Here is a 27,587-nt window from a genome sequence, read left to right on the forward strand (position 1 = left end):
TCGTAATTTGTGGAAACAAAGACCTTTGCCCGGCCTCTCGACGGTGCATTTCTCACAAGTAACGCAATCTATGGTCATCTATGAATCTACAGTCACAACAATACCAGGTAACACAACGACTTACACTGGAATGGCATAGCACGAATTTAAACCAACGTACAAAACCACAATCTTTTTCAGAGACTGAAAACATCCAAATGATACAGTACTTTCAAAATTCATCTGGGACATAGAAGACAGCAACACCAAGTATGACATCAAAGGACGTATCATCAAAAGGGCATGCAAGCGCATACAAAGGCAACCCTTCCCGCTGCAACCTATGTCTGTCTGAGAAACTCTTCTCAACCTCTCGCGATGTCTCCCTCCTAAACAAAAAATAAAATCCTCACTCGTCATTCCCCCTTTTTCAATTTTTTGCGCGGTCAGAAGATATTAGAGAACTTCAAGGAGCCTGTTAACCCGGTCTCGGAGGTACTCACATATCGTGAGCTATTTGTACTGTTCCGATAGCGTTATTTATTCTTGAGGTTCTCATGTTACGTCATAAAATTCTGAAATCAAAATTCACTAGGCCTGCTAAATTGTTCCGTTGTCATTAGTCGAAAAATAAACTAAAAATATTATTTATCCAAACGCCCAGATCGATAGTGTCATTCGTTCAATGTTAATAACAGAGCATTTTGAATATTTGAAAGTTTCCGTCTTCTGTGACATAAGCCGTGAGTGCTCGTGACGGAAAGTTTTTTCTTCCCTTGAAAAGGGCTGTCCTTTCCAGTTTTGAGCAGCTTGAACATATCAGATATATTCGCTGTTGTTTATCCTTAAATAGTGTCTAGCTCTTAAGAACCATGGACAGCACACCGCTGTAATCCGAAATTGAGTTCCGGATGGTTTCTCCGACATCCTGGCGGTTATATTTGTGTCCCTCGGGAGGACACATATTTAACAATTATCCTAGCGAAATAGCCGACGTCGAGGCGTAGGCCAGGTTGGGCTAAAATAGACTCGAATCAGACGGTATTCCGCACAGACCCGAAACTTGAGCAGGAAATTGTTTTATTATTCAACAAATTATCAACTAGAACATTTTGCAGATAGAAAAACTTAATTATCAGCGCTTTACAAGATTTCGGACGAATCTTTCAATCGTATATCGATATCTGTTGAACGGATGACAGATAACGTTAACATTTTGACCATATATGGGCAGCGCGCGTATTTGTTGAATAATAACGTGAGATATTTGTACTTGTTTCGCGCGTGATAAGTCTGCTGATTAACGTATAAGACTATGAGTTTGAGGTTTTATTGTCTGATAGCTAGGCGCGAGGTTTCTAGTCAACTATCAAACTCATTAGAAACCGATAATAAGTTCATTTCGTACATTCATAGGGTTCATTTTAGAAATCCTCTTTACAACATGCCTACTTTTTTTTTACAGTCATGACTATTTGAATATTACAAATGAACACAGCGACCTGCCGACATTTGGTATGTACTGTGGTAAGAGAACTAAGCATACAGTTGCTGTAGTTGGAAACTACTCAGTGATAAGGTTTCACTCAGACAGTGATGACGTGCAAAGAAGAGGATTTTTGATATCCTTCACCGCTGTTCCACTCGGTAAGTAAAGTGGTAAAATTTGCAGTAATTATATAACGTATTCAACTAAAAAAATCGAAAACCCCCAAAAGAGACGTTCTTCTTTTTAAATTTATTTTTAATAAGCTTATGGATACTTTCGTTACAATATAACATGTAAATTAATTCATTCATTCTGGCTAACTGTACATTTTGGTTGCTTATCGAACCCAGTCAGCTTTATTACACGTTCTCAAACTCATTACAGTAAAACCCGCATATAAGAACCTAGGTTTTTTCAAGTTAGCCTAAACAGGTTCTTATATAAATGTATTTGTGTAAATAGCTAACAAGTCAATTAGGTTCTTTGTTAAGGTTAATGATCTGTCTTTATGTCCACAGTACTGAGGCCGTAGCAACTATTCTATCTTCACCATACTGTAACCTCACTATCTGAACCCATAATCTTGTATACAAAACAACATAACATGAAAATAAGAACCTGTTTTAGATGTTAGCTGAATTCTATGTGAAGGGTGTAAAAATGAATTTAGCCTTACAGGTTCTTAAATGTTAGGTCTTATACGCGGGTTTTTACTGTATTAATTTATAAAGTTAAACAAAGGAAATCCGAACCATGACGATGGTTTATATATATGTTATGGCGGCCATCTTAAACATACCTTTATATTGTTACTTATTTTCGCGGGACTTAATTTTCGCGATTTACAAAAAGTCGCGCAATAAGATACCCGCGAAAATTAATTTTAAACAATTTCTATTGTATTTTTTATGCTAATTACGTATTTTCGGCCAAATCGCGAAAATTAAGTCTCGCGAAATATTCCCGTTCCGTTTTCGCGAAATTAAGTTTCCGCGAAAATAAATAGCAATAAGGTATTAATTTAAAGCCATGCTATGGGATCCCCAGAAGGCAATGATTCGGAAACAGCATGGTGGTGCATATGATACGAAAGTTTCAGTTTAGTAGCTCGACATGAGTTTTTCAAAAATATCCATTCGTGTCCACGTTTTGCCCACTAGTTGGCTTTAAAAGTATTTGTATTATGCCTGCAAATGTCTCCTCAAGTTCGGGGCCCTAACATCAGATAAGAGAATGCGGAATAAAAGACAAAATCTTGGCTGTATTTGCATTTATCGTATCTTTTGTTTTGAAACAGCCATTTTGAATTTTTGATACTCGGTTTGCTGGTAAGAGGTCTGAGCTCGTCAAAAATACTCTCTTCTCGGTGTTTAAAAATGCGATAAAACACTCTCCTCGTGTATTAAATATCACATGAACCACGCAAATGTTTGTAATTCTCTCGAAAGTCCCCAAATCAGTACTAAAACAACAGTAACTACTAATGCCTCCCTCGAAAACGCCAATTGGACATGGAGTCTTTGCAAAGGGCCCTGATCAGGAAAAGCACATTTCCTAGTCATTTGCCAACGACCAAACTCTCAAAGAAGCTCAGACGTCTCGTTAGCCGATTCTGGCTGTAGGTGGATGAAAAGCTCACTTGGACGTTATAAATATGTCATGAGCTACATTCCTATACAAGGAAAGACAAGTTACACAATCTTGAGATAGGGTTGTGGAAGAAAAAAACCGCCAGTATTGTTTTACTAATAGATTCAAATCCTCAAACCAGCCGTCAACGGCGGTAAAAAAGAGCGCAACGTCTTCCTGCTCCTAAACGAATATCCTATTGCTTACCTTGATTAAATTTCAGAAGCATAATCAAAGTGAGAATCTATGTTCATTTGAATTTCAGCGGAATTACCTTATTAAACCGGTGTTTATTATTCAACTTTTTTATAGATAATTTAAAAACCAACACACTGAAAAGTCCTGGATATCCATCCACGAAATATCCCTCGAAATACACATCTTGTTTATACAGTACCGATTCCAGATGGCCAGGCACTGAGAATTTACTTTCACGACTTTAATGTACCATGCAAGTAAGCAACTGAACATAAGTATTAAGATAGATAAATTTATTTACTGTATCACTGTATCACTATTAGGTCATTTGTTCATATAAGGTAAGGAGACCAGGTAAAATACGACACGTTAATTTTTATTACACTGTAGTGCTTCCTATTACGCTGTAGTTCCCCATTTCGAAACATAATACCAAAACAGCAAATGCAGTGCCCCTGCAGGGTTTGAAAAAATACTAGAAAATTGTAAAATAACTGCGCGTATTAACTGCAGAACCACGGAATCGGATAAGATGAATTTTCTTGAGTTTCACTCTTTTCAGTCGAATATAAGGAGATGAGAGCAGGGCTGATAAACATCTAATAACAAAGACAAAAAATAAACGATTATTGGACGAGGTTTAGCAAAATATATTTTAAGTAAATTTTGTCGTATGCAAGAAGGGAGGTTAAAGTACCACTGTGTAATTTGCACGACTTTGGGCTTTCGCTCTTACAAATGTTTAGTTTTGGACGAAAGTAGAGTAAGAAAAACACATTTTTTGCACTCCTTTGCATTAACGAGGAAGAGCATTTGGGTCAGCCGCGCCTAAAAGATGGACCAATCTTAGTACAACGGAAGCGAAGTCGCAATAAACTTTACGAGCGTGTCCACGAGAAAACGAGGCAGAGGGTCGTCATCATCATCATTATTATTATTATTATTATTATTATTATTATTATTATTATTGTTAGGGTGATACAGCTCAAATCAACGATTTCGTTCAAACATGGCACAAATGTTGGGACGATTACTTAACAGTTGTGACAAAACGTTAGGTTGAAATATTTTATTCCCTTTAAGATATGGGATCACCTACAAAAAGGGGCCAGTTTTTACTAATTTATGCATATTTAATTTGCGGACTTCGATTGATCAGTTTCACAAGAAAAAAAAGGCCTTCTGAAAATAAATTCACTTTCTTCTCCTCACTTTTATTAAGGTACACATCATTTTCGCACTGTTGGCAATAGCCCTTAATTAAAGCTAAAGGACGGACCATTAGAAAAGTGATGGGGGTAGGGGGATTTTCGGCTTGCACGATTTTTTTTTACGCCCATTGCTTGTGCAGGAATTGTTTTTGCAGGTGTTACCCTCTGCTCGAATTTTTTTTGACATGTTCTTTTTTGAGACAAATAGATGTTTTTAAGATCGGATGCCATGTATTGTTACTTTTATACCATGCTTTTAACAGATGTTGCTTTGTTGACGATTTGCCTAGATAATTTAAATATTTCCAAAGAAATGTTGTTATTCATTGATTTAATCCTTTAGGGACTGGTCAATACGTAGTGGGGAGTGGGCCGGAGCAATTGGAAAAGTGGCAGCTGGAGAGAGTCCACCCAAACCGATGTTATTATTACAAGCCACCAAGGGTGGTCCGGGGGTCCATGGTCCACGGGAAATTTTTATATCTGGGCCTTCTGAAATCGCTAGAAATACATCTAAAACTGCTCGCGTCAAGAAATTTATCAATTTATACTAATGAATACCACTGGGGATTTTCTTGTAACTATAACAGTTTAAAGTCACTAAGATGTCCCACCCCGTGTGTGCAGATCAAACTACATAACCCACCCCCTTCTACTCCGGCCAATACCCCCTCCCTACTTATTGACCAGTCGCATAAAGACCATCTTTAATCATTACATTTTTTAAAAAATATTAAGAATGGCTAAAATCAAATGCCTTGTACTGTTATTTTATACGATGTTATACTGATTGTTTTCTTCACTCTATACACTTGTCAATAGCAATATATATCGAATATATTACAAATGTTAGTGTCAAAGTTTTTATACAATAGCTCTTGACAATAGCTAGAAGGCAAGACTTAAAACCACCGGCGTATGGGAAGAAAAGTTTTGCTTGTAGGGAGGCCAGGCTGAATGTAATTTGCTTTAATAACACTAGAAGTTGAGCGCTGGAGACGCTAGTCTGTAGGGGGGTCTGGGGGCATGCTCCCCCAGAAAATTTTGAAATTTCTAGGCTCGGAAATGCTATTTTCAGCATTATCTCTGATATATGTCTTTGAAAACGTTGATCTCATAAATTATAAAATGACAGGTCTTTTTAGTGCTTAATAGGAACTTTCCTTTTCCTTTGAATTTTTTTCTTTGCCTTCCCCGTTGCACGAATTTTTTTCTTGGCATTTTCCTTTCCATGATTAAATTTTTTTTTGTCTTTTCCCCACCACCTATCACTTTTCTAATGGTCCGTCCCTAAATATCTTCAGTTAGTAACAACTTAGACCCTGTTTACGAGGAGGTAGGAGAAACCCTAGTGGTAGGTTACCCGAGCAAGAGGATTACCCTAGCAGTGGCACATTTCTTCTTTTTTAACGACGTGTTTAAAAAGCAGCTAGGATTACAACAGCGCTAGGGTATTCCTAATTACGCGCTTGGATAACCGTAGCTAAAGCAATAGGGTTACCCTAGCGCCAGGGCGTAACCCAAGCTGCCTTGTAAACGCTCTGCTAGGGACAACTCGCCTATTCCGGACAACTTTTTTCGGCTCCATGGAGCAAAAATTTAAAACCTTCAAAGTCAACGAATTGTGACCAAGAAAACTACGGTGAAATCTACCATAAGCTTCTTCTCTGGGTTTTTTTCCTTCTTTTTTTTTCCTTTCTTTTTTTCTTTTTTTTTTTTTATAGCTTAATGCTGAATATTTAGAACATGTTATAAGCCCAGACTTGTGAAACAAAATATTTCTCAAGATAATAATCTCCCTCCGCGAACTAAAAAATATTTCCACAAAAAATTCTATTTACAAACATGCAAAATACGGTGTACGTAACGGTATTCGTGACGTTTCTCTTTGTAGCGTTGACTATAGTTATTTGAGAATATCCAATGAGAAGAGCCAATCATTTGGAGTTTACTGTGGCAACGCATCCATGCATATTGGCAAAGAAGTTATTGTAACTGGAACCTGCGCAGTGATAACATTTCACGCAGGCAACGGCTTACAAGGACAGGGATTCTTTCTAATATTGATTCTCACTACTGTGGACCAAAGTAAGTGTAATAATTATACGTGATTGTATTTTTTTGGCAAGCTTCGGCGGCATATCAGGCGAGTTTGGTTGAGCCATGGTTCGTAGGATTGACAAGTCATCTTTTGATCACAAATTTCAAAACTAGAATTTTATAGCAGAGCACCCAGCGGCTCGAAGGGCCGCAGAGCAGAGCCCCATACCCATAGAAAATTAACAGACCCATGCTTTTGGTTTTTCATGGTCATCATGGCTAGCGGCATGGTTCGCGGGTGCGTGCGACGATGTTGCCCCAACATGGCGGCCATATTCCAGGAATAGGTTTAAGGTTATGGTAAACGTCAGCTTACATCTTTGATATTGGACATCAATGTCATGGTCAATTGACAGCTGCCAAAACAAGGTATCCGCTGACCAGTATCACATGACCATATTGCGGGCTCACATATAGAACTCATTGAGGTCGAATGTTTTTTAAAGTTTACCGCTGACCAAATAATGGTTTAAGTGCATCGCGGGCTCAGTGTATTTTTTTTGTTTATTGGGGTTTTTGGGTTTAAAAAAAAGGGGGGAGTAAATGGGGGCCCTTTTTGTATTTTTTTTAAAAAAAAAAAAAAATTTTTTTTTTTTTTTAAATTTTTTTTTTTTAATTTAGGCGGTATTTTTTAAATTATTTGGGTAAAGGGATGTTTTGAAGATGCCTTTGTTGTTATTGTGTTTTGGAGATACCTTTGGTGTAATTTAGTAATGGTGGTGTTGAATTTATTGTTAGCCGTTTCTGAGGACTATCAGATTGAGATCTACATCTTATAACATTTCAAATTTATATTTCACTAATAGGGTGCGATGCACTCGTAAACGACACACTCAAAAGTCCTGGATATCCAAAGAGCTACCCGGACAATACAGACTGCGTTTATTCGCTTCCTATTCCAAGTGGCAAAGCATTGCAGATTTTTTTCAACGATTTTGAAGTGGGAAATAGTTTTTCATTATGCCTGTAAGAAACGCGACAGACAATAAAGCGGCTGCGGACATAATTAGTCTCATTGACCTAACCACACGCTGTTGGGCAAGTCCCAAAACCCGTGGACGAACTGGCATTTCCGTTTAGATGTCATCAAGTTTTGTGCATCAATATATTAAATTTACCAAATATTTTAAAACACCAAAATTATTCATAAATTTTCTTTCCTGAAATGTAAGGCTGTATGTTGATAGTTTCCATGTTGATCTTTCATTTTATTTTTTTTGGAAATCGAAAATAAATACAGAGAAATTCACGTAAAACTCACTATAGGGGTATTTTACCGGAAGTAAGGTTGAGTGAGGTGTGAAGACGTCTTCTCATGCTGTTTTCTCGAAATATATTGAGCAGATAGCAGCGTGTGTTTAAAGAGCTACAACTCAAAGAGAATTTTCAATATGTTCATCTAATTTGGAGAGTGCGTAAATTAACACATAACAGAAAAAATCTGTCTGCGAATTTCATATTTCTCATTATCATCATCATCATCATCATTATCACCATTGCTGTGGTAAACATGTAATGTTTATTTTATTCTTTATAGCAATGACTACATGAGCATTACAAACGAGAAAGGAATATCGTTTGGTGTTTACTGTGGTGAGCAGAGTAGGAGAAAAGTTTCTGTTTCTGGGAAGTACGCAGTGCTGAGGTTTCACTCGGAGAAGAGCATAAAGAAAAGAGGTTTTAAGATATTTTTCACTCATTTTAGCAATTGTAAGTACATCAATAATTATAGAGAATAAGAATTTGCATTTTTGTAGCAATGTATTTAGTTGCAAGGAAACGACTACATAAAAAATTAACGTTTAACGCGTTGAACCACGATGCCGGTACAATGCGGCGCTCTGAGACAGGGAGGTATCTTTGTACGCCAATGAATTGACGAATAGGTGTTAAGCGAAGATGCTTTGAGATTCATCGCCTCAATACCCACTCTATATATTAAACCTTAAAGAGCAGGAAGAGGCTGCGCGAAATTACGACGGAATAAAAATAATTTAAGTAGCTGTTGGGACAAAGATTTTGCGAAGTGAATTAAGGGCATACGGTTTTTGCAGTGGCAGTGACGTTTTAAAGTACCACGTCAATATTTTAATTGGCTACTTTAAAAACAAGCTTTTTATGAAAGGTCAATAGTAATCTTCAATGATGCCATGTCTAGGTTCCTCCGACATTGCTCGTAAAAGTTACTTATTATCCTCGTGATTATGTGATAACATGCTGTTATGCTCGAGTTGTGCTCGTAAAAAAACAGCTTCAGTGGCTCTGGCTTTTGCATGTTTTTTATGGTTTGCTAACACAAAATAGATAGAAAAGTCAGTTTTGCAAAGATTTTAGGTTCAAAAGCAGATGTGAAAACTAAACTATTACAAAGTTCTATGTTTCCTCTGCTCCAAGTCCCCTACCCCAGGCTAAATTGTTTAAGAAAACTTGAAGTCAGGAGGTTTGTCTAACAAGTAATTGATGAATCACTAAATACTCCGCCGAAACATATAACTATTATTTTGAAAACGTCTTTGCTTGGCAGATGTTGGGTCGAGAGCAGCTAGAGATATATGCCCAAATGAAGGCTAATTTTATTTATAAGTGTATTTATCAGTTTTCAGTTCTGTGCAAATGGGAATGTTACATTTTAGCTCCCGATAAGGATGACCACAATATATTTCCTCTTCTTCATTGTGCTGGACCGGATGTGGGAATATTTTTGATGTTATACCGGATACTGGAGGGGCGACGGATTACAAGTAAGACGAAGATGTCTAACCAGACAATGAACGGCATTGGTTTCGAGAAATGGTACGGCCGAAGGTGAAACTATTTACCAGTTTGCCGTTTGTACGAGACTTATGGCTCAGCAGTGAGATTATGAAGAACAAATGAAGGCCAAGATCAGAGACAAGATCACCGCGACAAGTTTCGCCATAAGCTTTTGGAAAAGGGGCAGATCCTCACGTCGCAGAATCTGCAAGACACTTAGCAAGGAACTACGAAATAGGCAAAAGAAAGACCAAGAGTATGAGTTTCATGAGTCCATGATAAGCCGCCCAACAGAAATAAAAGGTGTGGTGGCACTCAACAGTCTGGCAGTGAATGCTGGCGTTGTGGGACATTTCGCCAGCAGAGACCCTCGGTGCCCAGCAGGAGGAAAAATCAGCAAAGTTTATGTACAGCTTCCTCTTCCACTCTGTGCACTGCTCAATGTAGCTGGTCAGCACAACCCATGCCCTAATAGGATTCGGCCTGTTCTTTCTTGGCTGCTGGTTGACTGCGCTGGAGATGTGCTGAACAATTATTTTGCCTGGCATTTTGCTTTGGAGTTGACAGGAGGGTAATGCTACGCCAGTTATTGCAGTCATTAAGCGAACCTTCTTGAGGATCTTTATGATGACGCCGTTGTTCCATTCGTTCGGTGCTTCCGCCTCGTCCTACACTGCCGTAAACAGGGGCTGTACAATTCTTGCCAAAAGTTCATTCAGATTGCTGTGACCGTTCTTAGCTTTAAGGAATTTACGGCTGTAATGATTTCCTGTTTGCTAGGAAGTAATAGGTCGATAGGTCTCTGCCTCTTGAATGCCCACCTCAACTGTAAGTGGGGGTCTGTTGAGGACATCTTTAAAGTACTTCCTCCAACGAGATTCCTGTTCTTTTCCACCACAAAACAGCGTTGATGGGAGCTCTGTTCCTGCCGCCATATAGGTGCCTCATACCATCCTGGTGATTCTGTACACCTTTCCCTACTCTGCTTTGTTTTCATGCCTTCCTAGAAAGTTCACCCATATGCTTGCTTAGCAACTATATCCATTTTCTCAACAATTCGGCCAGTTTCTTTGTACTGGAGCTTATAGCATTTAAGCAGCCTTTCTGGCCTGGTTTTTAAAAGTTTCTTCTTTAGATTTCGTCCACTTTCTATGGCTGTCAAGGTGGCTGGTGTTATCCTCTTTTTCTTTGTGTATATGGATGGCATTTGTTTTCACACATTGCTTCCTGGATCTTTTTTAGGTGCAGCATAGTCAGATAGATCAACCACAGATTCGAATCTATTTCTGAGTTGAATGATAAAGGTATTCTATTTTTATTCTCTCAGCTTGTCTGTGTTAAGGTGCTGTATGCATGGTGGCTTGTCAGTGCGTCTATGCTTTAGCTTAACACGAGCTGTTGCAAGGTAACGATCGCTGCCAACACCTGCTCCTCTCAGCAATTCCAGCAGCGTCGCCAGGTGGCGTTTATCATTAGGTGATCAATCTGGTTTCTATCTCTACCATTTGGAGAGCCCATGTAAACTTGTGAATTTCATGATAAGAAAAGATTGAGTTCCTCCGGTGAGCAAGTTGTCTGCTGCACACAGTAAAGCTAGTCACTCTCCGTTTCATAGTTCCACAGCATTCCTTTTCCATTGCTCTGGCGTGGCTCGAGTTCTCTCTTCTCATTTTTGTATTGAGGTCACCCATCATAACAAATATGTCATGGCATGGTAATGTCTTGTTCTGCCTGCAAATGCTCATAGGTGGTGTCTTTGGTGATCCTGCCAGCAGTAAAAGATTCAGACTGCAGCCGGTATAGCTCTTTGGGTCACCGGGACACGCAGGCCACGCCGCCACGATAAGGGGCAGAGATCACAGTGAAGTTGTTGGAAAATGCCAAAATATGTTTGAAGGAATTGAAAAGTTGACAGATTATCAGTTAAAACTGTTTATTCAACCAATTACCTAGCCGTTAAGAGGCCCAACATTCAGTTTGAGCGAGAAACTGGAGAAAAAAACCTAATGAATTATTACATGAGAACATTATGGAAAAGTGTATGGCCCATCCCCAAGAGTGAACGTTGTTGTTGTGGTGCCGAAGCCAAATAATGAAGCACCGTTTTGTGTTGACATCAAAGCCATCATTCTTGAGTGGAATTCAATTGCCACGATCGATTGAGGGATGAGCGATATGCAAGAAGCACGTGTTGTCGGCAAGCGTGAACTGAAATGGCAAAATCTCCAAATAAAGTTCAGTGAGGAGTCCCGTTGTATTAATACAAAAAGTCACAAAGTACAATTTAAAAATAAACGGTCAATTGTTGCCATCAATTCGGCACTGAAGAAATAACAGCAAGTGAGTAAGCAAGTGCTGCATGACTGCAGTGGGACAGCTAATATTTTAGATGACATCATTGTTTATGTTCCTGACGCAAGCGATCACGACAGGGCATTGGAGAGATTGCTAGCGAGATTGAGAGAAAAAAGTCTTACCCTCAACATTTTTGTGTTTAGTTTTGTCACAAAGAGAGATTGGTTCACCTGACGGGAGAAAGTTAAAGCAGTCATTGAAGTGCGTAAAGCCTAGAATGTTTCCGAAGCAAAAGCTTTCTTGGCCTGCTGAATTCCAACGCTGGATTCATAACAGACCTTGCCACTGTCGCAGAAGCACTAAGGAGATTAACAAAGAAAGGAATACTACTTGTTTTTGGAGCCGAAGAACAAGCGGCATTCACATAAGTGGAAAGGAGGTTGGCTCAAGCAGAGGCTCGGGGTTATTTCGACCGCAATGCCACAATCACTGATGCAAGTCTTGTCGGGTTGCGGAAATCCTGGTTCCTGAGCAAAAAGGGAGGATTCGTTAATCCGCTATGCTTGTAGAGTCAAGTGAAACCGTGGGTATGGTCTGGGCCGGTGAAAAGCACTTCGTCTATCTTTACAGAACAATATTTTTCTTCTAGACTGATAAAACCTCTTGAGTTACCTTCTCAATTCTGTTTCTTTTAAACATGCGGCAAGACTTTAACGATGGGTTCTTACCTTATTCCTACTCAGCACAGGTTTTGCCTAGTTAAATCAAATTTGTCACGCTTTACGAACACTGAACGAACCGACAAAATCACGGAGTATGGGCGAAGAAATCTCATATATCTAGCCAGTACTCTTTGTCCCAAAGTAGAGGAAGAATCCGCAAAAGACCGAGGATAAGAAAACTTGCAGTAGTGTATCCAAAATGCAAATTGGGAGAGCCCCATTTGTGGAAATTACAAGCAAATCCTAGATAAGCTTTGCGTCATCGGAAAGATTGTCCTAAGTATCCATTGCTATCAGGAGATTACCTTTTGCAGTTACTGACTATTCAATAGATATGTGGAAGTCGACATTTCAAAAAGGAACAAAGCGGAATTTCAGAACTGCCTTTCGAAAGAAGATTGAACGTTTCAAAGTCCGGTTTTTAAATTTTTACTCACTTAGAGGCCAATAACTTCTAGAGAAATTCCTGACATCGCGAGACAAGGCTTCTATCATGACACAAAAGAGGTTACGATTTTTCGCTTAACTACATAATAATTTATTTTGGTACACTCTTCTAGCTGAAAACGTGGAGACAAAATGCCATTTCTTGCAGTTTTAGACTTCAAAAGCTTAAAATAACACCGAAAGGGTGACCTTGCAGTTAAACGACAACCATGATGGAAGTCCATCATCCCCCAATATCCCTAACAAAGTTTTAGAGTTATCAATATTCAAAATTTAGGGAATTAAAGCTTTATAAGGTAAAAATTACTCAGGAAATTTTGCTTATGGATTTAATAGAGAGATTAAGCATGACGTTTATTTTACCCGCGAACGGCAAATATCTAACTTCGGTCTGCCGTTTGGCGTCCGTACGCGGAAATGAGTATTTTTGTATTTGTCGTGAATGTGGGATTGTTTTTTTCCTATTTTTATGAGGGATTATTTAAAGAATTAGTTAAAAAGGTAACAAAATGAAAAGCAAGCTCGCGTTTGCCGTATAACGTCATGCTTAATCTCTCTAATAATGCACAGGGGTCGCACGCGGCCTCAAGTTATTCTTTACTAGCCCTCCCTTAAGCTGACGACTTAGCTAATACAAAGCGAGTTTGGAGCTTATAAATTGGAAGCGGGTTTACGAACTGTACGTCTGCATTGTTTGCTCTGGTTCGATTTTTATACTAGGAAAGTTTTTAATTGTATTCTTATATATCTTCATATAATATTTGTAAAATTTTTTTTTGTTTTTTTTTTTCTTCTTTTTAAGTTTTAAATTAACTTGATGTAGGCGCATTTGATCATATTCATATGTTAATTTGCGCCGAATAAGTATTAACTTATTATTATTATTATTATGATTATTATTATGTTGGGTAAATAGGGAGCTTAAACAATGACAACAGCGACGTACGCCGAAGACATCGCGAAATGAAAAATGAACGTATATTTTATTTTATTCCAGGTGTCAAGAACCCGTGAGGAAACTTTTCCCTCATTTTTGGCATGCCTTTTCAAACAAAACAAAACAATAAAAAATTACGCAGTGTTACATTTTTACCTTTTAAAAATGCGTTTGCATGCATCTTGTCGTTAGCGATTGTTAAGGAAAGGCAAATAGCTTAGATGGTAAGCCCTATGGTGGTCGTTTTGAAAATTAAAATTATCTAAAAAGCCTATCTTCGATTTTTGCCAAAACACACCATATTGATCAAATATGACCAACGTTTAATTTTGTACTGGTCACCGAGTCACAAAAGTTACCATAGCAACGGTTGTCGTTTTCTTTTGATTTCAAACAAGCCTGATTTTCTCAAATCGAGATTGACTTTTAGTTTTCATTTTTTGATATGTTAAAGTATTGAACAAAAGAAAACGACATCGATGCTATGGTAACCTTTGTGACTAAGTGAACAGAAAAAATTAAACGTTGGTCATATTTGATCATTATGGTGTATGGTGTAGATTGGCTTCGAAGATAGTTTTCATTTTTAAAACAACCACCCTAGAGCTAAAAAAACTACATCGAGCCTCCTTAAAGTTCTCGGTCTATCCCTAACCCGGCCCTTAAATATTCTAAGATTGCATTTTTAAGCAAATTTTTATCGCTCGTTTTAAATATCGCTAATTCGCGAGCTCGCGTTTATTAGAGTCAAATAAAAGTTTCAATATTTCTTTCAATAGGGTGTGGTCCGGCCAGACGGCGTAATACTAAGTCCTAATTATCCATCTCAGTACCCAGGCAACATGGATTGTGTTTATTTGGTGCCAATTCCAGACGGCAAGTCGTTGAAGCTCGATTTTGACGATTTTAAAGTGGCATGCAGGTAAATAAAAATTATAATTCTATCAGTAAGAAGCAACACCACGATTAAAATAACTTTGGCTACATTTGTTCCACAGTTATGTTTACTTATAAATCATCGGCTCCATTGATGCACATGATCCGAGTGATCTTGGACCATCTATCCTGATACAGATCATTCCAAAGGAACGAACACTCGGATCATGGTGCATAACAGGAGCCGATGAATCCACTCCAGGCAAGGATTCATCGGGTTTTGATGCACCATGATCCGAGTGGTCTTGGATCATTGACCCTAATCCCGATCATACGAAAAGAACCCTTCATTTCTTAATTTTTTTACTCTTTAGTACCAGGAAACGTTTTTGCCTTTGATACCTTGCGTGAAAGGTGACAATATTTTCTCTTTGTAGCAATGACTTTTCAAAGATTACAAACGAAAAAGACAAAGAATTCGGTGTTTACTGTGGCATATATCATGATTCGTGGACAATTATAGTAGATGGAGCTCATGCACTGCTAACTTTCCATTCGGACAACGACGGTATACAAAGAAGAGGATTTGCGATACTTTACAATCCAGTTGAAATCTGTAAGTTATGCGACAAAATGACCTTTTACTTGGCTACAGAGGTGTATTTCCTTGTGCAAAAGAAATCCTAAACGTGCACGCGCAAATACGCGTCATTCTCGTAAAAGGATGTCGCTGAAAAATCTTTGAGCAAGGCTTTACTTACGTTCCGAAGTAATTACAATGGCCACTGAAGTAGACGCATAAAATTTATTTATTCAAGATTTAAGACAGCGTTTAAAAGCATCTCTTTGGAAACCTAAATAAGGTGACACAAAGATTACATCTTTCTTGGGAACCGTGGTAACAGTTTCGGAAGGACTGTCCCTATGTTTGTTAAAGACATCATTCATACTGTAGGAGATAATGCTTTCTAGAGTAACCATTTAAAAGCAATGTTTTCCTGAGATCAAAGAGGGCAGCCTGTAATGAAGAGGACCGATGTCGAGCAGATGCGAAAACAGCGATACTAAGGTGAGGGTGCGGATTAAATGGATTCTGTACTTTCTTGGTGTAAATGAATCCAACTTGATGTAAAGACCTGTGAAAGTCTTTTTGTGATGTACTGTTGTAGAGAAGGTATTTTGATGGCGTTTTATGAGGTCATCTAAGAATGGGATCTCTTTGTTTTCTTCGAGTTCCTCAGTAAATTTGATATTAGTTTCCAAAACGACGCTTTAAACGACGTCTAATCTTGTGTAAATAAATTTTATGGTTTCGTCAATTTTAGGTTGATTTTTCAGAACACTTGCCGGATTTTAAATTACTGATGTATTAGTTTCAGGCTTTCGAAAGGCAATTGCTTAGTGATCCGCGCTTGCGATAAACGACTAACCAGAGAAGACAGAGATAGAAGACGATTTTGGTTGTGCTCTTTGCTAAGAAGGGTTGGCATGCTAATTGTAATTTAGAAAAGTTGCGAATATTTGTCCATAGGATGTCGATTCTTGTTTAAAAAAAGTTTGTCATTCTAGTGTGTGGTTTAGTGGCAAACAACTCACTGAAGAGTCCTGGATATCCAAACAAGTACCCGAGGAGCATGGACTGTGTTTATACGATTCCAATTCCAGACGGTATGGCGCTGAAAATATCCTTCGATGATTTTTACACGTGTTGCTCGTGAGTATTGACATAAGTAACAGTAGATAGGAAAAAGAGTTTTATCCTTAAAACAGTAAGGCTATCGCAAGGCTGTCATGTGGTCTCTTTTGGGGAATCTTGTTTTTTTTTTTTTTTTTTTTTTTTTTTTTTTCTTTTTTTTCGGTTTTTTTGGGAAAAGGGGGGAAAAAAACACAGGGGGGAAAAAAAAAAGAGAAAAAAAAAAAAAAAAAGAAGCTCTCTTAACGGACACTCTCGTAAGCGGACAGCTTTACTTACGGCCGCCTTGTTTGAAACCCCGTTTTTACTCCCATACAAGCTCTGTATTTTTACATTCTCGTAAGCGGACATTCCCGTAAACGGCCGCGGACACTTTCACAGATTGCGAATTAGTCTTTTTCTTTGTTTTTACGCTCCCGTAAGCGGACACCCCAAAGAAAATCCTATAAAAAACTTCTGTATCTTGTTTTTATCAACCAACTTCACATTGCCGTTCGCAAACAATGTTTTTACAGTAATGACAGTACCATATTTGAGTGTTTGTTTTGGCGTCATCCACGTCCGCCCGGTTATTGTTAGCTAGGCAAGCTCCCGTAAGCGGCCATCTATCCCCTACACCTCTAGTGGCCGCTTACGAGAACCATTCTCGTAAGCGGCCAGCTCCAGTTACGGACACTTTTTTCACGTCCCGAGGGTGTCCGCTTACGAGAGCTTCGACTGTATGACATGACAGCCTTACGATAGCCTCACTGTTTTAAGGATAAAACGATTGATGCGAAAGAAACGATCGGGCGATCATATGAGAACCAACCTTAAAAAGTAACGCGACATCACAAAATTGTGTCGTTTTTTTAGATGAAAACAGTGCATTTACATTTTTTAGTGAAGATAGTTGTGATAGCTTTCATTTCACGGGAAAAGATGGCCTGGTGCATCGTCGTGCAAAAACCGCTGACTAGCTCGTGAATTGATCGCGTTGCAAGTTGTGAAAAGATCGCTATTCGATCCTAGACCTCGTTTCCATCTCCCCCCCCCCCCCGGCTTGGTTGTGTTATCTAATTTATACGATAGTAAAAAGGTATTCTGCATTTCATGATGGCTTTCAAAAACTTCGAAACAAGTTCTTAGCAATGCCGTATTCGAATGCGAACAGATGAGAAACAGGACTGTATTGTTAAAGTGAAAACATGTATTAATGTTTAGTTTTCTTTATAGCTCTGATTATGTGGCCATTGAAAATGAGAACGGCTACTCGTTTGGTGTTTACTGTGGTCGTAGGACAGGTATGACAGTCCTGGTTGATGGACGCTACGCAGTGATCACAGCTCGCTCCAACAATTATGTTCTCACAGGACGAGGATTCCTGATATCATTTACTGTTGTCCGAATGGGTAAGCAGGGGCAACTGTTGTGCTAGTATCTCCGAATACGCTTAATTATAAAGTAGAAAGAAACTAAGTACATAAATGAATATTTATAAAAATCTAATTCATTATTATCTAAAAAAGCGCAATGATCGTCTATTTATTATTAAATTGTTAGCTTTACCAGATTTTAGATCGAGATGCACGAGTTCCAGTTTGGCCAACCTGTCTTCGTGTTTGGTTTTTTGGCACTGAAGACAACACACTATGGCAGTGTCTCTTTCCGCCTATCAGCTGGTATCTTAAAGTTGTACTTTACTTCCAATAAAACTGTTCCTAGTTATTCATTGACCTTAAAACAACCTTTATACCTATAAATAGGTTGTCTTGCAATGGCTGGAAGCCAGCTTAAAAGTCCTGGATATCCAAACAATTACACGATCAATTTGGACTGCGTATATACAGTTCCTATTCCAGACGGCAAGGCACTAAATATTACCTTTGATGATTTTGAAGTGGAGGATGGTGGTCCAGTATGCATGTAAGGGACGGGGTCACTGGTAAAAATATTAGATTTTTTAACCATTGGGTTAAAAGAGCTATGCTAGAAAAATATATACCCATATAATATATGTCATTTTATTCGCACCCTGTGCCAATAATTAAAAATTATTCTTTGAAATCGAGGTAAATAGCGGTAAAATATTTACCGCTACATTTGCCGCTATTAACCGAGATTTCGAAGAATTACTGTTTTAGAATATACACACCAATTGATCTCAACAACAAGCGATCTCAAAAAATTTAGAAGAAAACCATTCGAAGTCGATTTTATTGACCTCTCAATTCATGCGTGGAAAACGTACAAGCGGCCCTTGCCATGCGCAAAACATTTTACAGAACCTTCAAACATGGCAAATCTGGTTAATCTTCGATAAACTCTGACTATCTTGTCAAATAATCACCTTGGAAGCCATCTTACATACGTTAATAATTCACCAATCACTTCGCAGATGAGGCTTTTGTTTCGTTTGGTTATTGAAAAAACATTAAAATACATTGTAGGTGATACTGACAACTTTGTGAGGGGTTATAAAATGCTGACTTTAAAGGCTGTATTATTTTTTGCGTTGCAGCTATGACTCTTTGACGATAACAAATGAGAAGAACCACTCATTTGGTGTTTACTGTGGTCAGAAGTCTGGGGAGTTTGTTCATGTTGAAGGAGACTACGCTGTTATAACTTTTCATACAGACGACAACAATGTAACTGGAAAAGGATTTCTGATATCTTTCACTGCTGTCAAACTCAGTAAGTATCCCAAAGTAGATGCAATGTTGAGCAGAAAAACGTTCCGGGTAAGTAAACAAAACAAAACAAAGTAGTTCATCGTCAAAATACTGATAACGCCAACTTTTAATATTTTTTCGATAAAACGACTCCATGGGCGTGTTGTTACGAACATCAAAACATTTTTTTCTGCCTGCATCTGCACACCGCAAATAACATCACAACACTTCTCTCAGATTCATTTGTTTACCATTAATTAGAGGAACCAAGGTATAGATAATATTTAAACCCAAATATTTTCTGTAATTAATATTTAAATAAAAACGTTTTTGTCGTGAATGGCCTATAAAATTTGCTTTTTTATTTTATTTTTTAACAGGTTGTGGTTCAGTGGTAAACAACTCACTGAAAAGTCCTGGATATCCAAAAAAGTACTCGAGCAATATGGACTGCCTTTATTCAGTTCAAATTCCAGATGGCATGGCGTTGAATATTTCATTTTACGATTTTGATGTACATAGCTACTATAGCTTTAATTGCTATTCGTAAGTTGTCATTAAACTTAAAACACAACTATTGCTACAGAGATAGAACACATTTGAACGAACGCGTGTCAAACCCTCGGACGTACAAGGGAAAGGGGGGGGGGGGATGTCACCCCCCATAAGGTTTTTTCAAAATTTTGAAAGAGGATTTACTTTACAATGCTAAAAGTTTCAGTAGCTGTTCATTCATCCCTTGCGGAAATTTTGATATGTCAAACTTGTGTCTATGACATTTAACATTGTCATGGCAACGTCATAATTACAAGCAGGTCTCGCCTTAACCTTTTTCTGTATTTTTCCCAGTTTTTGTAAAACAAAATCGTATGATTTGTTTATTTTTACATTCCATAAGCATTCTGGCTTGATTTTGAATCAAATACGGTTATTTTCTGACTTTCTTAAAAAATGTTGAAATACAATATGGCGGATCCAAAATGGCGACTCTAATGACGTCACAGCCAACAAAGATTACGTCATCTTGTAAAGCAAGCTACGGGCTTTTTATTCAGTGCTAAATAATTTTGCTGTGCGTTTAACAGAGCGAAAACCTTAGGGGGGTTCCATCCACCCCCTTCTTGTACCACGGTGGGGGTATAAATTTGCTTGTACGTCCTAGGGTTAAACTTTTATGCGTAAGAAGAAGAGTTGTGTGCAGTGAATTGATCCTCTATGCAAAATTAAAACTGAAGCGTGTGTTGTATCGCCCGCCTCCTACAAAATGTATGTAGGCAAGTAGTTCGAAACCGTAATGCGGATACCAAACACACGAGCATGCGGCCTCGCGTCTTTAACATTTTTTTCTTTATGTTTGAAAACTCGAAAAAACAAGAAGCACGATTTGAAGTATGGCAGTAAACCAAAATTATGAAGCTCCAACACGCATTCATTTTTTTTCAGTAACAGATATGACTATTTGGCAATAGAAAATGACAAAAGCTACTCGTTTGGTGTTTACTGTGGTCAGATAACGGAAAAGTCAGTTCTTGTTGATGGAGGAAGCGCGATTCTCACATTCCATTCAAATGACAACATTGAACGTCGAGGATTCCTGCTTATTTTCACTGCTATCAAAATTGGTAAGTAACGCAAGAATGCAGCATGGTATTAAAAATAGGGGGCGACGCTCAGTAGACATAAATTTGTAGTTAGGTACTGGAGGTAGTAAAAAAGGGTGATAATCATATAATCAAAAATATAGACAGAGACAGAGATAGAGACAGACAGACAGACACGGACAGAGAGACAGACAGACAGACAGACAATTTATTTCAACACGGAATCTCTTCAGTTATATAGAATTGGTTTCCAAGAAAGCCGCGCTAAGAAATTACTTAAAACAATACAAGTACAAAGTATCATTTCAGAAATAAAAAAGTACTAGTTTTAACTGCTATTGTGCAGACCGAGTGTGCGCAAAAATTTACTAAATAACCCAAGAGACTGTTCTGATTTGGTTGTATTTAGACGGACAATTCCATATTTTAGCACCACGATATTAAAAACTCGTTTTTAAGCTTTTAGGTTTGGGTTTCTGCAGGGTTCTGGAGTGCTGGATTGTAGCTAGAGTCTCTGAGATTGTAAGCAGTACTGTCACGAGTCAGGTTAAATATATACCTCAGTTTAGTACTCTGGAGCTTCGTTATGAATAATGTTATGCATAATGATTGCACTGTGAAGATGACGTCGAACTCCAAGAGTTTCCCACTGAAGCATTCTCAAAGTATCTGAAGATCATCTAATGTCCCAGTCTCTATGAGTGATGAAGCGAGCTGCTTGATTTGATTATAGAGTTAATCAATTCTGTCTGACAGGGCCTTGTTTAGAATTTTGCAAGACTACATCACAGTAATCGGAATCGACAAGAATCAACGATTTAATTAAACATTTTGATTAAAACTTCTGTTGAGACAAAAGGTCTAACCTGTTTTTATCCAGCAATGCCTGAAGATATCTTCTTTGCTAGGACAAATGCTATAATAAAATGCTATGATAAATGCTCGTTTACAATCTTTATCGGATTGTCACGCGGTATTAGTCGGAGGGGAACGAATCAATGACAACACCACCACCCTTATATTTTCTATCTTTCTTGGTATATTATAACCATCATCGAAAATAATTCATCTTTTAAGGCGTTATCGGGTCGTTTCGTTTTGAGTAAGCAAATCAACTTATTTGTTACTTAAATTTGTTTGAGGCTCTTCAAATTGCTTGGGAATACTCACGATGTTGTGAGAAATAAATTTTAATCTTCTGTAGATAGGAGAAAAGTAACCTGATGTGACTGTATTGGATTTGGAAGAAACCTCATTTAGGCATGCAGACTCAGTCCTCAGAATATCCTAATTAGAGATACTATCGACTGCAGAGGAAATATTTTTATCTAGGACAGCTGTGTCTTTTCTGTTGAAGTGAATACCAACATTTTTAAGGCGGTTTACTTAAATGTTTGAACTGTCCATAAAAGACCAAGAGTTTTGACAACTCGACGAGCTCAATAAACTGTTTACCTGTCTCACTTTGTTGTTTAGTGAGGATCACGACGGCAAATAATTCTGGAAACGAAAACCTTGCGTTTTTTAGCTGGGCCTTCAGTCGTTAGCCAATTCGATGATGTTGTTTGCTAAGACGCGTGGATCACATTTAGAGTCATTTGCAGCGATGTGGATTACCACTTGCTCGGGATCTTTTTCTAGACTTGGAACCATATAATGCTTCATGTCTTCCGTAGAGAGACAGAGACAGAACTGAGAGGGAGAAAGACAGAGAGACAGAGACAAAGACAAAGACAGAAAGAGACGGGAACGGGAACGGGGACAGGAAAAGGGAGAGGGAAAGAGTTCAGGGACAGGAACAGGGGTCACACACAGTGAAAGAGACGGGAACAGAGACAGAGATCAGATGTATTTTTTAAAAATCAAACCCAGCTGTAAAAAACATAGCTGGTTGAGATCGAGAAGCGAGAATTAAGTTTGACCCTTGGCAAGATTTTTTTGGCAGTGCCTCTGTCTATGCTGGTATGTGTTAAAAAGATATGCTGCCTTTCATAAGGGGGTCTCAATGGGGTGGTGGCTTTTACCGTTAACGGTTAAAATTTTGGCTTTTTTACGACCAACGGTTAGTTTATATCCATAACGGTTAACAGAAGTTAAAAGTTAATTTTCATTGTTTTAAAAAGTTAAATATTAATCTCCATTATTGAAAAACATATTTTAGGTCTCAGGGCCATTTTGGGACGATAAAGTGAACTAGTTTGGTTTATTTATAATTACTGACCATTTTTACGGTTAACATATATTACGGCTAACGGTTAAAATTTTCCAATTTTTACGCCTAACGGCAAAATTTTTGGCCATTTTACGGCTAACGGTTAACCCCATTGAGACCCTCTGTTTAGTCGTGTTTATTTACTTATTCGTTGGGTGGAAAATCTAAAATTACATATATACTCTAATAGGTTGCATTCCACTGCTCAATGGCTCACTGCAAAGTTTGAGATATCCACGGAACTACCCGCGCAACACGGACTGCGTATATACCATTTCCATTCGAGATGGCACGGCATTAAATGTTTTGTTTGATGATTTTGACGTGGAGGACGGTGGTCAATCATGCATGTAAGGGACGACACAAATCGCAATAGCCTCAGAGATTTTGTATATTTAACAATTATTCGCCGAAGGCGAACTTATTATTGATGAATAAGCCCCGAGACGAATTTTCAGAGGTGAATATCAAGAACTGCAACATAATAAAAGAAAACACGAAAACAACAAACACAAGTGCTCGCTTTCATGACGCTCAAGTTTAATTTAGGCAATAAAACGGAACACTGAAACCATCACTTCGAAAAAAAAGCGAACTGGTACCTTTATTTAATCATTGGTGACTTCTGAGCAATTGTGTGAATCCTCTCGAAATGACTAGCTCCGGTGAGAAGAGAACTAAATAATGTTTTGTCACTCGATCTGACTGAGTTTCTAATGGCCGCGTGCGATCTTTAAAACCACCATGTGTACGATCAATTCTAACGCCTTGAAAACCATCTCTTGAAAATGTTTTCGGTCCAGAAGCCTTAGTAGTTAATTTGCAAAATTCCCAATATTTTAAATATCCAGGACTTGGAGTGATTTCTTTGAAATGAAAGAAATGTTCATTCATCAAATGCCGCCATGTTCACTTGCCTGGATGGCAAAGTTGGCATGGCTGAGTAGCCAAGCCTTGAAATGCTATATTCACCGCGTAGCGCGGTGAATATTGTGTCATAGTCCGAGCTTCTTGGCCAATCAGAATGTTCCATTCTTGAATTCACCTCTGGAAATTGGTAAACACCAAATCAGTGAATAGTGCTTTTTGCTTAAATTCCATATATCCTTTTTTTCACCTCCGAGCAAAACCAAATAGCTTTCTTTTCTGCAAAGGTCGGGTCGTCTGGTAAACGAGATCGCTGGATCTCTATGCCTTATCGTGTAGTGTTTAGTAACTCATAAAATCGCTAAAAGTGCATTAAAAAAATAAGTCGTTTTGAAGTGACCAAACACTTCGCCGTGAAATCCATTTCAACTTGGCAAAACATTTCAGGAATTGAATAGTGTATTTTTAAATATACAAAAAACTTCGTAAAGGGATAATAAATCTTGTCTTTAAAGGTGAAATTATTTTTTCTTCGTTGAAGCTACGACTATTTGACAATTAAAAATGAAGAGAGCTACTCATTTGGTGTTTACTGTGGTAAGAGGACGGGAGAGAAAGTTTACGTTGAAGGAGACCACGCAGTGTTAACATTTCACTCAGACGACAACAACGTACAAAGGAGAGGATTTCTGATATCGTTCATTGCTGTTAAACTCCGTAAGTAACTTAAAGTAGAAAGAACGATAAGAAGGGAATTTTGTTCAGCAAGACAGCAAAAGAAAAAATAGTTATCGCCTCGTCCAGATACTGTTCACTTGACGTATTTCTTTTCAACGTCTTCCACAATATTTATAAGAATAATTGCTCACAAATGGCTTATAAGAATGGACAGGAAAGAAAAATTCCTGCGAACGCGCAAGCCCTATCTAATTTCTATTGAGCGATCATGGTGTATTTCTCTTTATAAAAAACGTTAACTATCAATGGTATATTGCAATTCCTGCGTTTTGATTGGTTAACAAGCAATGGTATATGAGCTCATATACCATCGACCACAAATATGGTAGCCAATAGTTTATCGGATTTTAAAGAAACTTGGCCAGAATATCCATGAGATATAAACAAACACCGTCAGTTTTGTGTTTAAAGGCTTGCGCGTGCTTACCAAAACAAAAATGGTTAAAAGACTAGATAATATTTTCGGAATCTATATTTTATTAGCTTTACAGTGATATATAGTTTTCTGTTGTTTCTATTTAAGTAGCGCGCGTAGAAAGATTTTCCCGGGAGGCACCCTTTCTAGAATAAGGCCTATATGGGGGATTCACTCTCTTACCTTTTATCCTCTCTTGGTGTGACTAATAGTTCAACAGGTAACACTAATAGTTACAAGAAAATTATGTTACCATGGCAACTCACTCTTTTCCAGTCCCAACCAATATGTTTTAAATATTTTAGAATTTCTTATTTTGAAAAATGAAACCGGGCAGGACGTCTGCAGAAAGCCAGAATTCTCTATTTTCCAATTGCCCATAATGCACTTTGTTTGCCCCCCCCCCCCCCAAATTTTGCATAAACTATTGTTTTGTAAATATGCAGTCCTCCCAAGAGAATTTGAAAACAATAGTTTATGCAAAATTTGGGGGGGGGCAAACAAAGTGTATTATGGGCAATTGGAAAATAGAGAATTGGCCAGAAAGCCTTTAGCATCGGGGGATCTGGAACCTAGTATGTCGCCATGGAAACCAAATTGTTAAGTTCATATTGTGAAACACAACTAGTAGATTGTTACTGTACTGCAAAGAATCAGAGACTTTCCATACAAATTGGCTGAGATATCATTTTCTTCATATTTGACCAGAATTTGGTTGAGTCTTTGACGTCATTACTTTGCTAATTTGCATATGTTAAAAACTTGAATATCTCTAGAAAGAAAAGAGATATTAGAAAACACTAAACGGCATTTTTCTTCTCATATAGCGAACTTGTTAATATTTTAAAACGTTTGCGAAAGGAGAGATGAGAATTTATCATAATAGCGCTTTAAACAATAACATTTTCAAAAAAGTATTGAAAGTCTCAAAAACATATGACGTATTTTTGTAATTCACATTTAAATCAAAATAAATCAGATTCGTCGTAGCTCGCCAATAGAAATTTGTTCTTCATTTACTTCTCAATAGGTTGTGGTTCAGTGGTAAATAACTCACTGGAAAGTCCCGGATATCCAAAAAAGTACTCGAGCAATATGGACTGCGTTTATTCAGTTCAAATTCCAGATGGCATGGCGTTGAGTATTTACTTTCATGATTTCGAAGTATATGATTCACAAAATTGTCGGTAAGTTGTCATAAAATGTATAACAGGACTTTCGCGAAAGTTAAAGAACACATTTGCATGAACGCATCTCAAGCATGGGCCAGCATATCATATCTAAACCCGTTTTAAAATAAACAATTTATACTCAACCCAGTCAACCAGATTGATCATTTTACCTCTATGCAAAATTGATACTTAGGGGACCGCATGTGCTTGATTTTCCACTTCTACAAGATGTATGCAGGCAAGCAGTTCGGAAAACCATTGTGGTTTCAATACACATGTGCATGCGACCTTTAATACTTTCGCCAAAGTGTGTCTATGTTTCAAAGCAAGAGGAATTTGTGTATGGAAGTAAAAAAACAAGAAGTGCAAACGCGTATTTACTTTCTTGATCTACAGTTATAGCTATTTGGCAATAGAAAATGACAACAGCTACTCATTTGGTGTTTACTGTGGCCAGAAAAAGGGAAAGGCAGTTCTTGTTGATGGAGGACACGCGATAATCACATTCCGTTCAGGTTACTCAAAAAGTCGAGGATTCCTGCTGTTTTTCACTGCTGTCAAGATTGGTAAGTAACGCAAGAATGCAGCTTATTACTTAAAATAGGCCAGGCGACACTTAGAAGACAGATTTCTAGCAAATGTTTGAAGGTAGTAAGAAAGAGTCAAAACCACCTATCAAAAAAGCAAAGACAGACAGACCGAAAGTCAGAAACACCGACAGACAGACAGACAGAGACAAAAGCAGACAAACAGTTTATTTTTCCGTTCGACGAAGGAGAACGCATACTAATAGTGTCGTCTTCCCAAATCCACTTCCCAAGCCACTTTCTAGGGGAGGTATGTGGCATTTTGTTTGTTTACACTCCATTCCTTAGGTCATCATGTGTTGCACGTGACATTCCATACACCTCCCCTAGAAAGTGGCTTTTGTGGTTGCAAATTGCATATATGGAGAAGTGCTAGGGCCGCGGATGGTTCGTAGAGGTTTACCACTGGAATATTGTCGTTTTACCGGGGAAAAGATGTAACATTGGGTACTTTTTCGGTAGTATTTATAGAGTGACTATCGAAGCCTTTGAATTTGAGGCGTTTTGGGTTAAAATGGTAACTTTGAGAATTACAGCTCATTTCATGAACAAGGGTCGGCATTCTGACGGATCGAGTGTGCGACCTTTCGCTTCACTTTGATAGTTGAGAGCAAGTTAAGAATAAGCATATTATGCTATTTTCATTCGGATCCAAAACCGCATTCTTGAAAACTGTGTGTTATAGTTTCACTGCATTGCAACCGACACTAACTTTAAGTTTTTTAAGAAGTTTTGTTCTATTGCTTATTTTTGTGACTTAAGCGAGCGAAGCGGCCCAGTGCGACGATGACGCGAAAACGAGCGACGCAAGTCGCAAGAGGTCGGCGTGTCATAATTACTGAAGACGAAAGACTTAATTGAAAGTCTAAAGTGATCCGAACGTCGTTTAGTATGTTTAGCATGAATCCATGCCAAAATTCTCAGCTAATCCGCGATCCACTGTATTCTCGAAATCCGCGAATCCGCTCAGTGTATTACAAAAATCCATAATCTGGGCGCTTTTTAAGGCCA

At 38.1% G+C, this 27,587-nt stretch overlaps 2 protein-coding genes across 2 annotated transcripts in view; both read left to right on the forward strand.

The window, feature by feature from the left end:
- Window positions 1-27,587, forward strand: part of LOC144644286 (CUB and peptidase domain-containing protein 1-like) — a 66,446-nt gene that overhangs the window by 719 nt on the left and 38,140 nt on the right. The window contains exons 2-3 of the mRNA XM_078503740.1: window positions 1,445-1,626; window positions 3,410-3,552. Coding sequence (XP_078359866.1) covers window positions 1,445-1,626; window positions 3,410-3,540 — 313 coding nt within the window. The 3' untranslated portion in view covers window positions 3,541-3,552. The remainder of the gene's footprint in view (window positions 1-1,444; window positions 1,627-3,409; window positions 3,553-27,587) is intronic.
- The window catches only part of LOC144644278 (uncharacterized), a 37,991-nt gene continuing 26,515 nt past the window's right edge, over window positions 16,112-27,587 (forward strand). The window contains exons 1-10 of the mRNA XM_078503729.1: window positions 16,112-16,351; window positions 17,546-17,721; window positions 18,076-18,235; window positions 18,831-19,006; window positions 19,365-19,530; window positions 20,428-20,606; window positions 22,988-23,147; window positions 24,206-24,381; window positions 25,848-26,004; window positions 26,386-26,555. Coding sequence (XP_078359855.1) covers window positions 16,272-16,351; window positions 17,546-17,721; window positions 18,076-18,235; window positions 18,831-19,006; window positions 19,365-19,530; window positions 20,428-20,606; window positions 22,988-23,147; window positions 24,206-24,381; window positions 25,848-26,004; window positions 26,386-26,555 — 1,600 coding nt within the window. The 5' untranslated portion in view covers window positions 16,112-16,271. The remainder of the gene's footprint in view (window positions 16,352-17,545; window positions 17,722-18,075; window positions 18,236-18,830; window positions 19,007-19,364; window positions 19,531-20,427; window positions 20,607-22,987; window positions 23,148-24,205; window positions 24,382-25,847; window positions 26,005-26,385; window positions 26,556-27,587) is intronic.

The sequence above is a fragment of the Oculina patagonica genome, chromosome 2 (assembly GCF_052425735.1).
Source record: "Oculina patagonica isolate OP01 chromosome 2, crgOcupat, whole genome shotgun sequence".
Taxonomy (NCBI): domain Eukaryota; kingdom Metazoa; phylum Cnidaria; class Anthozoa; order Scleractinia; family Oculinidae; genus Oculina; species Oculina patagonica.